This window comes from Hirsutella rhossiliensis (genome assembly GCF_020360975.1).
Source record: "Hirsutella rhossiliensis strain HR02 chromosome Unknown scaffold00002, whole genome shotgun sequence".
Classification (NCBI taxonomy): domain Eukaryota; kingdom Fungi; phylum Ascomycota; class Sordariomycetes; order Hypocreales; family Ophiocordycipitaceae; genus Hirsutella; species Hirsutella rhossiliensis.
Window position 1 is genome coordinate 128,824 of NW_025408668.1, and position 18,069 is coordinate 146,892.

Genomic DNA, 18,069 nt, shown 5'->3' on the forward strand with positions numbered 1-18,069 from the left:
GATAGAGGCGGGGGCCGAGGGGCCGGGCGTTATAGGTAGCGGCGGGGACGGCGTCGTTACCCTAAGGGGCGATATAAGAGCGAATAGCGTAGTAGAGGCGGCGGCGGCGGCGGTAGGAGCGGTGGTAGCGGCGCGGGTAGGAGCGGCGGTAGCGGCGGAGTCGTCGTTAGCCGCGGCTAGTATAGCGTCGACGAACGACTCTATATACTCCGAGAAAGAGGAGGTAGGAAAGGGAGAGGCGGATATATCTATCGCGGAAGTTAGTACGATAGAATACGGCCTCCTACTTTATAGGGCGCGGAACTTATTAATTAAAGTTATTATTATTATTAAGGCTATTATTACTACTACTACTATTACTATAAGTATATATTAATAAAGCGGCCTATATAGCTAGGAATAGACTAATGCCTTAAGTAAAGCGGAACTTACCTATTAATACTACTACTATAGTTAAAGAAAGGAGAGAAGGAAGGGAAGGGGGAAAGGGGGGATACCGCCTTATATACCCCTAGGTAGAGGATACTACCTAAGGTAGAGGGGACGGGTAACCTAAGGCTTACGTAGGTCCGGACTAGCCGCCGGCTACCTAGGGGCGTATATAATAGGTTACGCCCTTATTTAAACGGCTAGCCGGCGGACGAGTATAGAGCTAGGTCCCGGCTACTTAGGCTAACGGGCGCGGGGATAATAGGGCTAGTAGGGCCGGCCTTATTAACGGGAAAGGATAGGGAAGAGCCCGTAGTATAGGCCTAATTATATAAGAGCCGTTAATAGGGCAGCGCTGCGCCGCGCTTAAGGGAGGGCATTATATAAGAGTCTTTAACTATTATAAGTAATAGGCTTAGGCCGCGGCCTAAGCCGCGTAGTTATATATAAAGGGCCGGATCCTATAAGTATAAGGGCGGGCTAGCCGCGTATAGAAGAGCTCTATATAGCTTATTAATATTATCTTATAGACGGTACCTATATATACGCCTCTACCTACTCTATAATAGCGGGATAGTATATTAAGTACTACTACTAGCCTTCTTAGCCGAAACTTTAGTATAAAGTTATTGGATATAAGCTCTATCGCTTATTAGCTTTATCTCTTATTTAACTTCTTCTTTATTATAAAGTACCTTAGGTTATTATAGTCGGTTAATACTATAAAGGTAAGTATATTTTAGAGTTTTACTCCTTAAAAGTTTAAGTACTATATAATTATAAGTATCTCTTTATTATAGATTAAGTAGTTATACTCCCTTAAGTTTAGTCTCTTTAAAAAGAATCCTATTAAGTATTATATACTATCTAGCCCTACTTATATTAGCGCCCCCCTTATTATATATCTAAAATAGTCTACCTCTAAGTATATTTCTCTTTTTAGGTTATAGAGTTATAATACTAGGGCGTTATAAAAGGCGTTCTAGATAAACTTAAACGCTACTTAGTACTTATCTATTTACTTAAAGATCGCGCCTTTTTTATAAAGGCCGTCTAAGTATACTAATACCTTCATATAGAATAGTATAAAGGCTTAGTAGTAGTTTATAAAGCTAAGGAAGCTCTAGACTCCTTTTACGTTCTAGGGTACCTACTATATCTATATTACCTAGATCTTCTCTAAGTTATATTAAACCTTACCCCTTCCTATATAATAAAGCCTAGGTACTTAACCTCCTTAATTATAAAGTTATACTTCCTTAAGTTTAATATTAGGCCTGCCTTTTATAGCTTTTAAAGTACCCTTACTACCTTTTCTTAGTAGTCTTAAAGAGACCTTAATAAGTAAATTAAGACGTTATCTATATACGCTATAATAAACTTATATAGGTATTCCCTTAGTACCTTATTAATATATTATTAAAAGGTAGCTAGCGTCCTTATTAAGCTAAATAAGTATACCTACTACTTAAATAATCTAAACCTTATTTAAAAAGCTATCTTAAACTTATAGCCCTTAACTATCTAAATCTTATAGAACGCCGCTATAATATCGAGCTTTATAAACTACTTTACCTTTATAAGTATCTATAGTATCTTTATAATTAAGGGTAGCGTATACCTATCCCTTTTTATAACCGCGTTTAAGGCTTAGTAGTTATAGTAAAATTATAAGCGACTATCTAACTTTAAAGTAAAGAGTACTAAGGCTATAGCTAAGGAGCTACTTAAGCGGATTAAGTTTACCTTTATTAGCTTACTTAGGGTCTTCCTTAGTACTAAGAGTTCCTTCCTTAATATATTATAGAGGGGTCCTTATAATAGAGGGGGCTCTACCTTATCTTTATTTAGTATTAGGTTAATCTTATAGTTTACCCCTAGCTTATATAAGGGTATCTTTAAAGCCTTTTTTAGTATAAAGAGGTCTAGGTATATATCTAGCGCTTACTTTAGGATATAGTTTACTAAGTCTACCGCTATCTTTAGTTAAAGTGCTTTCTTTATATCCTTTATTATAATTACCTAGATATTAACTATCCTTTGCTTTCTTTTATTATCCCTTACCGCTCTCTCCCTTTAATATTCCGCTATAAATACTACTACGCTAACGATCTTTACCCCTTAGATTTATTCTACCCTCTTTATTACTTCCGATCCTTATAAGCCTATTTAAATCTTAGCCTTACTATACTAAATCTAATCCCTTACTATATTATATATTACTTAGTTCTTCTTTATTTATAGCCTTCCTAGGAATATATTATAGCTTAGCCTAAGGACTATATATATAAAGGTTTACTTTATATAGCCGTTAATATTTATCTTAAATACTATAATTCCTTTTATTTATAGGGCTAAAGTATCTTTAAAGAATAGCCTTAGTTATCTTCTCCTCCTATTAGCGAGAGGCATCTATAGCTTCTTTACTACCCTCTCGCTTACTATAGTATAGTAATTATAGCTGGCTTTTATAAGCGTATTAAGTCCCTTCTTTTTATTAATACTTACCCTTAGCGTTACTAAGCCTAGCGTAAGATAGTCCCTCGTTAACTTCTAAGCTTCTTACTATTTCTCTTTTACCCTTAGCGCCTAACTTTATACTAAGGTTCCCTTTTTTCTAAGTCGTTATTATCCTTAGTATCCCTCTCTTTTTTTATTACGCCCGCCCTCTAAGGTTCCTATCTCCTCTTTTTATAATAAAGCGCGATATATCCTTTAACTCTATAGTTAAAGTACGTTTAGTTCTCTAGCTAGCTTTACCCCTTCTTTTATCTATCTAAGGTATTAATATTAATTATTAAGGTATCCCTATCTTTATCTTTCCTTTCCTAGGGGTATATATCTATTAGTCTCCTTTAGTTTAAGGGGGGTTATCTTATTTACTAGACCTTCTTTAACTTAGCCGCTATTTACGCTACCTAATTAATATAGGCGGCGAAGCTTAATATAGGGAGGTCGACTATAGCTAACGCCTCGTAGAGCTAGATTCTTAAAGCCCCCTTTAAGAAGACGATCTAAACGTTATATAGCTAGGACCCGCCTCTAGCCTTAAAGAGTCTCTACTTAAACTTTAGGAGGAACGCTATAAACGTTTAACTTTCCCCTTATTTTATTATCTAAATCGCCGCCGCCGCGTATAACTAGATATCTATATTAAGGTAGATTAAGTTAAGGTACTTTAGGAATTCCTTTTTAAAATTATAGCCCTTCTCTGCCTTTATTCTATAGTATATAGCGACCGTTTATTATAGCCTAGCGTTTAAGTAGTTATAGATAAAGTAAAAGATTTCCCTTAAGCTTAAGAAGAATTCTTTATTAATCTTATACTTCTCCTATATATATTATGCCTATAAGGTATAGTGCCGTTATTATCTATTAAATTTTCCTAGGCTTAGAAGAGGCTTCCTATAGCTATTCTTCCTTTACTACCTCCCCCTTAGTTATAGGCGTCGCTGCCCCCCCCGTTGCCCCTAAGGGCGGTATTAAACTACCTACTCTACCCCTAGCCCCCTTTTATATACCCGTCTATATATAACGACTAGTATTATTCCTAAGGGATAAACCTATCGATAGGTTTATATTAGTAGATATAATAAGGCGTAGTCTAAGTAATAATAAGTATATTACGTTAGTAATAAGTTAGAGGTTATAGACTATAAACTATAACTAAGTAATTAGAATTAAAGATAGAATTATAATAAAGATCTATAATATATTAAAAGCTATTAAGCTATCTATTTAAAGGAGTATTCCGTTCCTTCCTTATATATCTTAAGAGCTTCCTTAGATTGCCGAGAGCACTAGGTAATCCCGTCGCCTAGGAGCGCTAGGGCGCTAGAGCAATCCTATAATCCTAGCTATAAAGCGTTAGAGCGCTAGAGTAACCTATCGCTTTAAACTTAATTAGCCCGTCGGTCCGTTTAATATTCCTTGCTCCCAATATTATATATCCTCGTAATATATACTAGTCCCCGCGGTTTACTAGACTATAGTTATAATAGGGTGCCTCCCCTCCTTTTAGTCTTACCCTTAAGACCTACTACCTTAGCCGCCGTATATAAATATACCCTTATTGCGTTATACGTAAGTATATTATTCCTTATTCCTTTATCCTTTTAAGATATACTACTAATAGTATATTTAGTTATATTTAAAAATCCCGTTCTTATAATTCTAATAAATCGCGTTAACGATCGGAGCTAGTATCCTAGACCGAGATCTATAGTATTAAAATTATACCTTACTCCTATTATTTTCGGTTAGGCCTAACTTATAAGGTTAGGGAGCGTTTTAATTAGTATTCTAAATATACCTTTATAGGCCGTTCTTATAATAGGTATAATATAGCGTCCGCTTATTTATTTTATCCCTTTCCTTCCTTATTATTCTTTTTCGCTAATATTCCTTCTTTTTCTAGTTCGTTATATTATAAATTAATAGTAAAAGATTAATTTAGACGAACGGAAAGTAAAAGAAGCGTTAAAAGAAGTAATAGCTCGCTTAGCTCGGATTAGGAAATAGAAGCGTTTCTTAAAGGACCGAGGTAGTAAGTTATTTTAGTAGGGTATATAAGCTATTAATAAAGAAGATAGTATAACGCGTTCTTCTTAAGATAAATCGGTTTATTTATTAAATAAGGAAACTATTACTATTAGCGAGGTTTAATCGTTTAATACCTTAGACGTATTAAACTAAGATATTATTCTTAGTAACCTTATATTTCTAAGTAAGGGTTCGCTTAGTAAAACTATTAAAGTAGAGAACTATAGTAGGTTAAGTACTTAAGTAGTTCCTAGGTATTTTCCTCTAGTCTATATCCCTTTTACTTAATAAGGTATTCTTATTACTAACTTTATTTTCTTATATCTAGTATTTATTTTACTTTATATTCTTAATCGTCGTTAACTTCGATTTTTTCCTATAGTTTAGCGTTTTATAGCGCTAGTTTTAATAATAAGATATAAAATATTAGGTATATCCGTATTATTATTAGTAGCGAAAGTTTATAGTTAACTTTTAAAATAGTTTTCTTAACTTTAAACGGTCTAAGTTTCTTAAAATCTAATTTATTACTTAGTTATTTTATTTTAATATTTCGTTTTATAAGGTAGACTATATCTCCCTCTTAAAAGATTAGTCCCTATAATCTTTTCCGATTATAGTAAGTAGATATTCGTTCTCTAATAAATTAAAGTTCTTATTATATTTCTTTATATAATTTTTATAGCTAATCTACTTATAATATCGCTTATTCTACTTATAATCCTTATCGAGTAACCTTAAATACTTCTAGGTTATATCTATAATTAGTATATACTAGTAAGAGCTTAGTTATTTTTATAACTAAGCTATTATAAGCTAGTTATACTATTAGTAGCTATTTAACTTAATCGTTTTATTTATAGCTAATATAGTATTATAAATATTATTTAAGCGTTTAATTAAGTTATTTTATTTATCTATTTATTTATAGGTAATAAGCTATACTAAGCTTATATTTCGTCCCTAATTATACTATAAGAGCTTACTAAAACTTAGCTATAAATATACTCCCTCTATTAAAGATAATCTTATTTAGTAGTCTATAATTACTAATAATTATTTATAAGAATATATATACTAGCTCTTTTATATTACTTACTTCTTTATACGGTAAAAAGTATCTATACTTTATTAATCTATTAGTAATAATAAATATACTATTATACTTAATATTAGTTATAGGTTCTTTTAATAGTAGTAGCTTTATAATATAGTTAAAAGCTATCGAATCCTATAGTTTCTCTAGTACTAGTAGCGGTTATAATTCTTTATATAGTTTATATCGTTTAGCTTTACTTTATATATAAAGTTTATATTCTTTAATAACTTATTATATTACTTCTTTAAGCTATAAGAAGTTATATTATTATTTAATCTATTTTATTATTCTTTAGATTCCCTAGTATCTATATATTAGATATTTATATATATCTTATATAACTTTATCTTATAATTCTAGTAGTATCTAGATTTTATTTTTATATATTAGAACTTCTAAATATTATATATTATATCCGTTTAGTACTTTATATTCTTTTATCTATTTTAAGATCTTTTAGTAAGTTAAGTTATTAGGTTATACTTTAAATATTATATTTAGCTATCGTTACTAGTAGTTCTTATTTTAGTTAATTTCTAAGAGCTATCCTTTTACTATAGGTGCCCTTATATCGTAGTTATTTCGTCGACTAAAGGTATTAGCTCGACTATTTTTTATTCCTTTTTTATAGATTATTTTATAGTTAAATTCTAATAAATATTTAGCTTATTAGATTTATTGTCTATTTAACTATTATATTATTATAAAGTATAAGATATTCTTATAATCTATATAGACCTTAACTTTATACTTACTTTTAAGAAGGTAGTATCGAAATTCTTTAAAAGCTTAAATAATTATAGGGAATTCTTTATCGTAGATAGGGTAATTAAGTTCTATAGTATATAGCTTCTTTAAGTAGAATATAATTAGTTATAGTCTTCCTTTATTATCCTTTTATCCGATTTATACTCTTAAAGTAAAGTTTAATATATCGGTTTTAAGTTTAATTTATTGTTTTAGATTAAAGGTAGTTAAGACTAGTTCTTATATAATTATAGTTTTAATATATTTAAAAGCTTCGTTAGCTTTATCGTCTTATATAAATTCTTTTTCTTTCTTTATTAAGTTATATAATAGTACTATAATCTTTTTAAAATCTTTAATAAATCGTTAGTAGTAATTTATAAATCCTAGGAAACTTTATATATCCTTAACGTTCTTTAGCGTTAGCTATTCTTTAACTAAGTTAATCTTATCTTATTATATTTATATCTCTCTTAGTAAGACTATATATCTAAGGAAGTTTACTTCTTATATATAGAACTTACTTTTCTTTAGTTTAACTAATAACTTTATATTTTAAAGTACGCGGAGTACCTTATAAATATATTCCTTATATTCTTCTAGGGTATTTAAGAAGATTAGGATATTATCTAGGTATACTACTATAAAGATATTTAAGTATTCGTATAGGATATTATTAATTATCTATTAAAAGGTAGCTAGTATATTTATAAGTCTAAATAGTATTACTAGATATTTAAATAGTCTAAATTTCGTTCTAAAGGCTATTATTTATTTATACCCCTTTTTTATACGTATTAAGTTATAAGCGCCTTTAAGGTTAAGGGCTATAAACTACTTTTTACTATATAGTTAATCTTATAGTTCTAATATAAGCGGTAATAGTATTTAGTCCTTTATTATAATATTATTTAAGCGTTTATAGTTAATAACTAATTATAGCTTACTAATTTTCTTTAAAATAAATATAACTAAATAGCTTACTTTAGATATTAATATTTATATATATCTTTTTCGTAGATTCTTATTAAAGTAGTTATATAGCGTTTATAGTTATTTTTTATTTAAGTTATAGATCTTATAGAACGTCGGCGTTATTCTATCCTTAAGATAAATTTTATAGTCCTATTAGCTATATTTAAGTAACCCTATCTTAAGTTCTTTCTTAAAGAGTTTATTATATTTCTAGTATTCTTAGGGGATATTCTTTATTCTATCTTATAGGCTTTATTCTTTTTTTAAGAGCTAGTTTCTCTTAACTTAAGCTCTTTATTAATTTATTTAAGGTCTTTCCTTAAAGTAGTAATAACTCTTTAGATCTTTATATTATATCCTTTATTTTATTTATATTAAATACTAGGTTATATAGCTATATTAGTTAGTATATAGGTCTTATTAGTCGATTTTATTATATCCGCCGGTTTAGTTACTATTTTTATTTATATTGCTAAAGCCTATAATAATTTACTTAAACGGTTATCACTTTCATCTTATTTAGTAGCTAAATTATTATAAAATTTTACTTTCTCTTAAATCTACTAGTCTTAGAAACTTATATCTTTATTCTAATATAGCTAGCTAGTTTTCTAGTTAATTAGTAGGTTACTCTCCTATAGCTATAGAAGTCTTAATATAAGGTCGTATTCTTTAATATCTATAATATTAAAGTTAACTTATTTATTATAGCCCTAGATATTAATATTAAGGTAATTAATCTCTATATTAATAATTCCGTTATTATAGTTAAAGGCCTCTCCTTTAATATTCGTAAGTTTATATAAATCTTTCTTATATCTCTATATAAGTCGGTAATAATTAATAACTTTAGGTAAAACGTAATTACCTATCGCGCTATAGTTTAAAAGTATATATACGTAATATCCTACGATTTAAATATTTAATACTATTTAGTCGCTATAGCTTACTATTACTATATATAAGGTCCTTAGATCTTATTATATCGTGCTAGTCTATAGCCCTTTTATAGATAGTATACCTTGTTTTTTACTTAGTCCTTATTTATTTTATTTAGGTATTCTTCTTTAATTTATTATTAATATTATTTCTTTATATTTTCGTTATATAGTATTATATCGGGGCTTAGGAGACTAATTTCTTATAGCTAATTAAAGATTTCTTATTTCTTAATACTATATCGTTTATATTATACTACTTTATAGTTAATTATATACTATACTTTATAATTCTATTTATTTTCGTACTAAAGGTTAAGTTTTTATTTAGCGTCTTTCTATTTTTTATATAGTACTTTTATATCGATTCTTCCTTAGTTAAATATAGCTTATAGCCTTTATATATATTACTAATAATCTTTTAATATACTATTATATTATTTATACTATACTTATACTTTTTTATATTTATAAACTCTATAGTTTAAGTATACGTATTTATTATAATCTTCTTTATTATATTTTATTTATTATATAAGTCTTTAAAAGATTAATAGTTTAGATACCTTAAAGCGAGTAGCGTTATACTATTCCTTTATTTTAGCGTATTTATAGATTTTATATATCTTTAAAAGATATCTCGTTAATAAACTATAATTATCGTAGTATTTAAGTAGCGTACTATAATTAGGTTCTAATAATATAACTTAGTCGTTTAAGTAGCGTTAATTAATTTTCTAGTAGTTTAGTTCTATATTTAAGTAAGGTTTCGAAAGTACTTATCCTTTAAACCTAACTAAGAAGGCGTTATATTATATCTTTATCTAAAAGTATATTATATAATCTAGGTAAACGTATAATATCTATAAGATATACTTATAGTACTTATAAGTAAGTAGTATTTATAAATTATCTTTAAATTCTCCTTATAGTTACTATTCTTATTATAGAGCTATAAGGGTATCGACTATAGTAATAGCTATAGTATAGTCTCCTTTATATAATACCGGTTAATATCGAATTAATATAGCTTATTAGTTTTCTATAAGAATTTAAGGTATTTATTAGGTTCTAATTTTAAGTATTTCTTTAAATTCTTTAAAGTATAAAGCGTGTTCTCTAATCGTAGTATTTTCCCTTAGTAGCAAGGGTAGTAGTATAAGTTCGTTCTTATCTTTTATTTCTCTAGGTATTTCTTATTCTTTAAAGCTTATATCGTCGATACTTCGTTATTCCTCTTTAAGTTATTATCTAAGTTTTATAAGTATAAGGGCTATATTTATATCTTCTTTATTATATTATTTATAGACTACCTATTATTATTATCGATTTTTATTTTATATATCCTCTTAGAATCGTTTACTATTCTTCTTAATCTAGTCTTAAGAGACTCCTTTAAGATAGGGGTATTTTAATTTTATAAACTTAACTTATTTTTATATTTTAGGATCCCTTTATTATATTATTATAAGGGTCTTCTTTAATAGCTTTAAGAACTATTTAATATTATTCTTATCGCTTAAGTATATTATATATTTATCGTTATAGTATATAGTCTAACTAAGGAGTTTATACTTTAGTTCCTATCTATTAATATCGTTTAAGTATTTCTTACCTTCTAAGGCTAGTACTTAGTAAGTTTTCTTCTCCTTATAAGGTTATCTATATTCTTTAAAGTAATATCTAAGTTTCCTATAGTTAAAATACTTTCTTTTACTTTTCTATATTATATCTAAATCTATCTTACTTAGGTTAGTTATATAGGTATAAGTAATAGGAGTTTCGCGCTTTTTTTTATAGTTAGCGCGTTAATTAAAGTTATTTTTATAAAAAGGGTTCTAGTTTCCTCTTCCTTATTTCTTTTCTTAGTATTACGTATACTACTTATCGTCGATTTATACTACTATAGTAATATAGTCTAAGAGGTTATTAGGTCGATTTTCCTTATAGAGCTCGTCCTTAACTTCTTCTTTAAGCCTATTATAGAATCGTAATATAAAAGGTTTATTATCCTAATTAAGCTTTAAGGTAACTTAATAGAACTTTATAGTATAATCTAATACTAAGATCCTTTATTAAAGTTCTTAAAGTTTCTATTTAGCTTCTTATTCCTCGTTAGTTATTCTAAATACCTTTATAATAGCTTCTTTAAATCCTTAGAAACTAATAAAGACTTTATCTATCTTATTATCTTATCGCGCTAGTTAGTTATTAAGAAAATCCCTTATAATAGGTCTAAACTAAGCGAGTACCGTTCTAGATAAATAATTTCCTATATAAAGTACCTTTTTAACTAGGTCTAAGAGTTTAATAAGGTAAAACCGATAGTAGGCCTTAAGTTAAGTAAGAAAGTCTCGAAGTATACTATAAGTACTATTAAATAGTCCTAGCTATTTTAGTTTAATTACTTTTCTAAGGTCCCTAACTTATTTATTACCTCTTTTATTCCTAAGTAACTATACCTTATATCGAAGGGTAATAATCTCGCGTATTATATCCTAAGGCGATATAGTAGCTCTAGAGTTAGTTAATCTAGCTTACTATATAAGTATATTAATAGTTACGATATTACTTAAAGTAACGTAGTATTATACTAAATAAGAGCTTTTAACGTATAACGACTAGTATTATTCTTAAGGGATAAACCTATCGAGGGGTTTATATTAATAGATATAATAGGGCGTAGTCTAAGTAATAATAAGTATATTATATTAGTAATAAGTTAAAGGTTATAGACTATAGACTATAACTAAGTAATTAGAATTAAAGATAGAATCGTAATAAAGATCTATATTAAAAGCTAAAGAGCTATCTATCTAAAGGAGTAAAAGTAGGTAGCTATATATACCTATAGAGACTATCCTTAGATTATAGTCCTAGCCGTAATCCCCTTTATAGCTTACTATAGCTTACTTATAAGCTATACTCCTAAGTAGTAATCTATCTATATAAGGCTTACTTAGCTTATATACGCTCTAGGTAAGCTAAGCCTAAGTAACTTCTCGTCCTAACTATTATTCCGAGCCGCCTTATTATATAAACGTAGCTGGCTCTCCTATAGCCCGCTAACCGTAGTCGTAATATATATCTATAGTTAGCTTTATATTACTTAATACCTATCTCTACCTCTCTTACCTATAGCGAGAGTATCGCTTACTCTATTATTAGCTAGGTATCTAGCCCTCCTATTACTGCTCCCTACTATCCTTAGGCCTATTCTCCCTCCTCTAGGTTATCGGGATATCTATATTATATCCTTTTAGTCTAATCTCTCTCTAGGCTTTATAGCCTTATCTAAAAAGAGCTTTATATATATTAAGGGCCGGTATATACTTCGTATAGTAGTATAGGGCTAAATAATTATTTATCTAAAGCTAAGGAGAAAGAAGGAAAACTCTATCTTAGTCGCGACGGTTATCTATCTTCCTTAGTCCCTAGCTCGACCTATATTCGGGTGCTATTCGGCCTAAGTTCGGGTCGAGCTCTGCCTATACGTAGGTCTACTTCGGCCCGACTTCGGTGCGGTCGCTATAGTATAACCTTAGCCTTCTACGGGCGTAGCCCGTAATAATTATATAAAAGCCGTTAATAAAGTAGCGCTACGCCGTACTAAAGGGAGGGTATTATATAAGAGTTTTTAACTATTATAGGTTATAGGCTTAGGCTATAGCTTAAGCTATATAGTTATATATAAAGGGCCGGATCCTATATATATATATATAGGCTAGCCGCGTATAAAAGAGCTCTATATAGCTTATTAATATTATCTTATAGACGGTACCTATATATATACCTCTACTTACTCTATAATAAAGAGCTCTTAAAGATATAAAGCTACTATAAAAAGGAAGCTATATATATAGGCCCCCCTTAGCTAAGGGGTCTAGTCTTATAGCCTATATAGCTGACCCCTATAAATAAGGGCTAGGGCTGCGCCTAGGGTTTACGTAGTAAATTAGCTGCGCACCCCTAGCGTCGGTCCTGCCCTCTGTTTGCAATAAATAGGCGGGACGGGCTGGCTTTTATGCTATTATATAAATAGCAATACTCTATTAATAACTTAAGACACACCTCCGTTAAGATGGCTCCAGTCTTTATAGAGAGGCCGGGCCCCAATAGACTGCTCTCTCTTTCTGAGCCATGGCACTCCGAGCAGAGTACTAAGCTCAAAAGCAAACTAGCAGCAATAAGGGTTCGAGCAAAGACGCCATGCATCCAGTATGTTCATCTCGGTATCATCTTTTTGACACTATGTGTAATCAGTAATCCCTTTGACACACCCCGTTTCCAGCCATCACTTTTTCAGCTTGACTTGTGTCCTTCCACCTTGACCACCGGGCCCTCGTAAACGTGCCTTGCCTGACAAAAGTACAGGACTGCCGACAGGCTCATCAACCCGAGGAACAGCACGCACGCCCAATTAAAGTTCTCCGCCGTAATGTTGTGGCTGTTTGGCCAGAAGCTCCAGAAGAATGACCAGCAAGAGTACAGCAGGGCCAGGATGTTAATGCCAAGGCCGTAGCGGCCGAGGCTCCAGCGAGAGTACGGGAGCTGCTCTCCGCGAATGCGCTTCAGAGTAATGCACCCGATGGTAATTACATACGTGGCCATGAGCGCCACCGTCGACAGGGAAAGCATGGCATTAAAGGCAACGTTGGAGCCAATGTTGATGAGGGCGAGCGCCATGGAGAAGACGCAGGTGAAGAGAACCGCGTTGACAGGAACGTGCCATGTGGGATGGACCTGGCCCACGAGTTAGAGCCGGCTGCCGTGCCCATCAACATGGGGCAACTCACCGCCCCAAGCCAGTTGGAAAAGGGGAGTCCGTTGTCTCGGGCAAAGGCAAAGGTCTGGCGCGACGTGGAGGCGAGGGAGCTGATTGTAATCATGATGAGCAGTGCCAGCACCACAATTGTGAGGCCCGTCGCTGCCCGGACAGAGCCAGTGGCATTTAGAAAGACGTAGATGAACGGATAGCCCGTGGGAGAGGCCAGGGCCTCGGCAACGTCTCCGATGCAGAACAGATAAGTGAGCAGAAGACCGAACGAAAAGGGCAGGTTGATGAGAAAGGACCAGATCATGCTCTTGGGAACAATGATGCTGGCGTCCTTGATCTCCTCGGACATGTGCGCAACCGAATCAGAGCCTGTGCCAAGAGTCAGCCACCACACGAGCCCTCAGTCAAGGGCGCATACCGAGAACGACAAACATGCTCGAGACCTGGCCCACCATGACGGTCAAGGCAATCGAGGGCCATCCCGCCCCGTTATCCGTAAACTGCGTAAATACGGCACTTGCCGACTGCTTCGGGGCGAGCACCAGTAACGTGATGATGACGGGGAAGAAGGCGAAGATGTGGATCGTCACAAAGATTCCCTCGGCTAGCGGGAGATGCTTGGCGGCAAAGACGTTGAAAAGCGAGATGCCAATGACTGAGGCAAAGACGAGTAGCGTTCCTTGCCACCTTTCGGGAGTATACGAGACGTCATTGAGCGTAATGAGACCCTGGATGATGTTGCCGATGAGGAACGCATCGAGCGCGACGATGCTCTGCCAGGATACAGCCGACAACCAGCCTGAGGCTCAGTCAGAAGTCAATCGAGAAATGAACTATCTATACGCATGCGACATACCGGAAAGGTAGCTTAGGATCTTTTGGTATTGAGGCGGTGCAAACTCCGAGACCCAGTGGTACTGCCCCCCCGCCGTAGGAGCCATTGAGGCCATGTCGGCCAGCGAGAGGACGATGAAGAATTGGCCCGTGTAGGACCAGCATAGTGACCAGAACAGGCCCGACAGGCCACCGGCGGTGAGGCCTTGTGTATTGGATCTGCGTCGTCATGGGTGTGGTGAGCAAGTGCGTGTTGATAGTCAAACGACAAAGAGGCATAGTGACCACTCACGCAAGTAAGATCTCCCAAGTCCCCATAACACACGTCGTGAAGCCAATCGTCGAGATGAGACGAAAGTTTCTCTGGGGTGCCGTCAGTCAAGAGCTGGCGCGGCAAATGTGAGTACTGGTAGGTAGATGCGCACTCGGAATTCTTGCTTCTTGCCCATGCGCTGCATGTCGCGCCGGTCGTTGGCCGTGTAGCCGTCGCGGAGGTCTTCAGCCAAGTCTCCCGAGCCGCGGGGCGAGAGCTCCCATGCCGGGCCCGTCTCGACCTCGCCCGTTGAGTCTTGGGCGAGCTTCTCCGGCCGGTTCCGGCCCATGCTGGTCATCTCAAGGCCGTCGAAAGCCTTGGGGGCCGCCATATCGACACGGAGGAGCAGCCAAGTTGGCGAGGGAGAGAGAGACGACGAGCGGATGGGGAGGGAAATACAGGGCGACGCAACCTTAAACCAAAGCAGCCGTTTGAAGATTGTCCAGCAGCGAAGAGAGGGGATATTGTAATGTACATTGGAAATAGGGCCTTGAGCAAACTCTATCTAGCATGCAAAATGAGGCCAAGAGCCTGGGCCGGAGCGGGGCCATGAGAAGGAGCCCGAGGGAAAACCGGGGCTTGCATACATGCAGCGGGACCCTTGGCCGGCGCGATGAAACGCTGGCCGTTTGGTCTGCTTTTCTCGGTGAAGCTTAAATCCTGTTGCCCCAGCCCGGAGCTGGTTGCCGCGTTGAGTGGAAACTGACGATGCAAGCTCAGGAGCGTTTCAACCTTGGGTCGTGTCGTCGTCACATTACAGTCCCGACAATGATATACCCCATAGCGGCCCGCCAATTTGTATGCTTCCTCTCGTTTTCCTGTCCCCCTTGATTTCCCACCGAGCCGGGTTTCCTTTGACAGCGTGCCCCGACCGTCCTGGAGAGCCGGCCAGCCCACAGTGCTCCTCTAACGCCATGTCCTTCACTCCCATCTCGGCCGGCAACATGGTGGTCACCACCAGCGACCATGGAGCATACATTGTCATTGCCGCCGTCCTGGGCGTCACATGGTCCGTCCTCGTCTTGGCTATCAGGCTATACATCAGGCTCCATCTCAACGGCCCCTTTGGACCAGACGACGCGGCGGCCTCTTTCGGAACCGTAAGTATGTGCAAGCAGGCGTTTGGGGACGACAGTCACGTTGACTGACCGCTCATGATCCATCTGTCTCAGGTCGCCGGCATCTGTCAAACGTCTTTGACACTGACTGCGGTACACTACGGCCTGGGCAAGCGGCAAGAGTTGCTGTCCCCTGACCAGCTCGACACGGCCATGAAGGTGCCTCCATCCCCACGCGCCACGGTGCAAGTGTCGTCGTGCTGAACGGGACCCTCAGTACAACTACACAGCCAACCTCGTCTACATCATCGCCATATGCAGCGCAAAGTGCTCCATGTCCCTGCTCATGGCGCGCCTCACCCGCTACACGCACTCGCGCATCGCCAGCCACGCCATCAGCTGCCTCGCCATTGCGTGGGCCATCACGGCCCTCTTCGTCCTGGGCTTCCAATGCCCCGGGCCCCGACCGTGGAACACGCAGGACCTCTCGCGTTGTCCGTCCTTTGTACGACTCCTCGTCCGCCGTGCTCGCGGGCAAGCATGCTGACTCGTCCGCAGTTCACTCGATGGGTCGCCATCGAAGCCTTTAGCGTCCTCATCGAGGTTCTCATCTCCAGCATGGCCGTCGTCCTGGTCTGGAACCTCTCCATGGCCACCAAGACAAAGGTCATGGTCGTCTGCGCTTTTTCCGCTCAGCTCCTCATCGTCATCCCGATTGCCTTTCGCCTTGACTTTCTCCGCGCCCGCGTATCCGGGAGCGACGCGACATTCGACACGACCAACGCGGCCATCAGCACCCAGGTCGTTGTGCACCTCTCCATCATGGCCGCCACATTCCCCTGCTTCAGGCAGTTCTTGCAGGCCTTTGACAGTGGCCTCGGCGCCACGACCAAGATCCCGACAGAGCTCGGGACTGGCAGCCAGTCCCACAGTGGATACGTGCTGCAATCTCTAAGCGGAACATGTGACGAGGGACGGTCCGTCAACAAGCAACATGCACCTACAAAGCTACGGCCGGATCCCACGGCCGAAATCACCAGCGAGGCGACGGCCGACGGCCAAGATCCCTCTCCTAGCGAGACGCGGAGGAGCACCGACAGCTTTGGCAGCGACAAGGCCATCATATGGAAGACACAAAAGTGGGAAATCCGATACGAGTCACGCGAGTAAAGGGAGCCGTGCTGGACCGGCGAGAAGATCATGTAGCATACATACTGGGCTCGGTATTTCTCTCCGGCACTCCAAAATAACATAATAATAGGCCTTGGCTGCATCTAGGCTATCCGTACTCGAGTACCTATCCTATGGCTCCATTGATGGCTGGTCACCAAGTCGGGCAGCAAAAAAACTTGGCGCCTCGGCCCCGTTCGACCTAATGCCATGCACATCTCTCCAACCAGTTCTGCTCAGAAGCGGCCTTTTGGCTACCAGTTCCCGGCCGATTCTCTTGCGGCAGAATCCCGTTGGCTCGACTGACACAGCACTAAGTGCAAGCCACCTTGTGAACCGTCGCAACTTTTTGGACAAAGTCTGGACATTCGCTGGGCTCCATAGTGGACCAAGGCAGGCAGTTCTTTGCATCTCGTGTGGAGCCTGGACTGGCAGTCTGGATACCGAGAAAAAGCAAATGGCCGCAGCCTAGGTGGACCTTGACGAGAGTATATTGCGCTGAGGAGCATATGTATGGTAGTTGTAGAAGTAGAAGTTGATTGCCACCCCCGTGCCCCCCTCACACTTCAACTACGATTGAGATATATATTTGTACACACGTCTCATTGCTTCATCTTGATCCAGAGTCACAAAAGCCAGTCCGCACATCGTCAGCAAATTTGCGTTTGCAGGGGCACATTAGCACTCGGGCAACGTACTGGCTCTCGCTTTCCGAGGCTGGCGCTCTTATGGGAGGCATTTCCATGCATACAGTACATAAGTGAGAATCTATCGGCACGGCCGACCCGTTCAAATTAAAGTTTGTCTTTAGAGTTTCTGTCTCCGTGTAAGATGCGAGTCGATCTGTTGCACTCAACCGGCTTACCGGCTTTCCTTAACCCGTTGTAGTCTCTCGGCTGACTCTCGGCGAACATTGTCCCGTAGCCGGAGCACGTCTTGACTCAAACTGCCCGGTGCTGTTCTATACCGAGTTACGCGGGTTCCGCCCTCCCGATCCTTCTTCCCGTGTTTAGTAGCAGCAAGGCCCGGTGGTCCCACCGACTGATTAACTGAATCCCCAACACACCATCCTTGCATCCTGACGCTGTTGGTCAAGAGGGGCAAGGGGAGGGCGGGATATGCTGCACCAAGCAGAGAACGATATTACGTTTCGCTTTGCATGCTTTCAAGGAAGAGGTGGCCAATGC

General features: G+C 37.1%; 2 protein-coding genes across 2 annotated transcripts; one reads left to right on the forward strand and one right to left on the reverse strand.

Annotated features, from left to right (window-relative positions):
• Positions 1–13,032: 13,032 nt before the first annotated feature.
• Positions 13,033–14,985, reverse strand: HRG_01572 (amino acid permease domain-containing protein; the record flags this gene model as incomplete). Its single annotated transcript, XM_044860043.1, has 6 exons — positions 13,033–13,473; positions 13,527–13,876; positions 13,926–14,306; positions 14,364–14,560; positions 14,634–14,704; positions 14,767–14,985. The coding sequence occupies 6 exons, from the start codon at positions 14,983–14,985 to the stop codon at positions 13,033–13,035; spliced, it is 1,659 nt and encodes a 552-aa protein (XP_044723676.1).
• A 583-nt stretch (positions 14,986–15,568) lies between these two features.
• HRG_01573 (MFS transporter) lies at positions 15,569–16,882 on the forward strand (the record flags this gene model as incomplete). The annotated part of the gene is made up of 4 exons (XM_044860044.1): positions 15,569–15,754; positions 15,827–15,931; positions 15,990–16,217; positions 16,271–16,882. The coding sequence occupies 4 exons, from the start codon at positions 15,569–15,571 to the stop codon at positions 16,880–16,882; spliced, it is 1,131 nt and encodes a 376-aa protein (XP_044723677.1).
• Between the last annotated feature and the right edge of the window lie 1,187 nt (positions 16,883–18,069).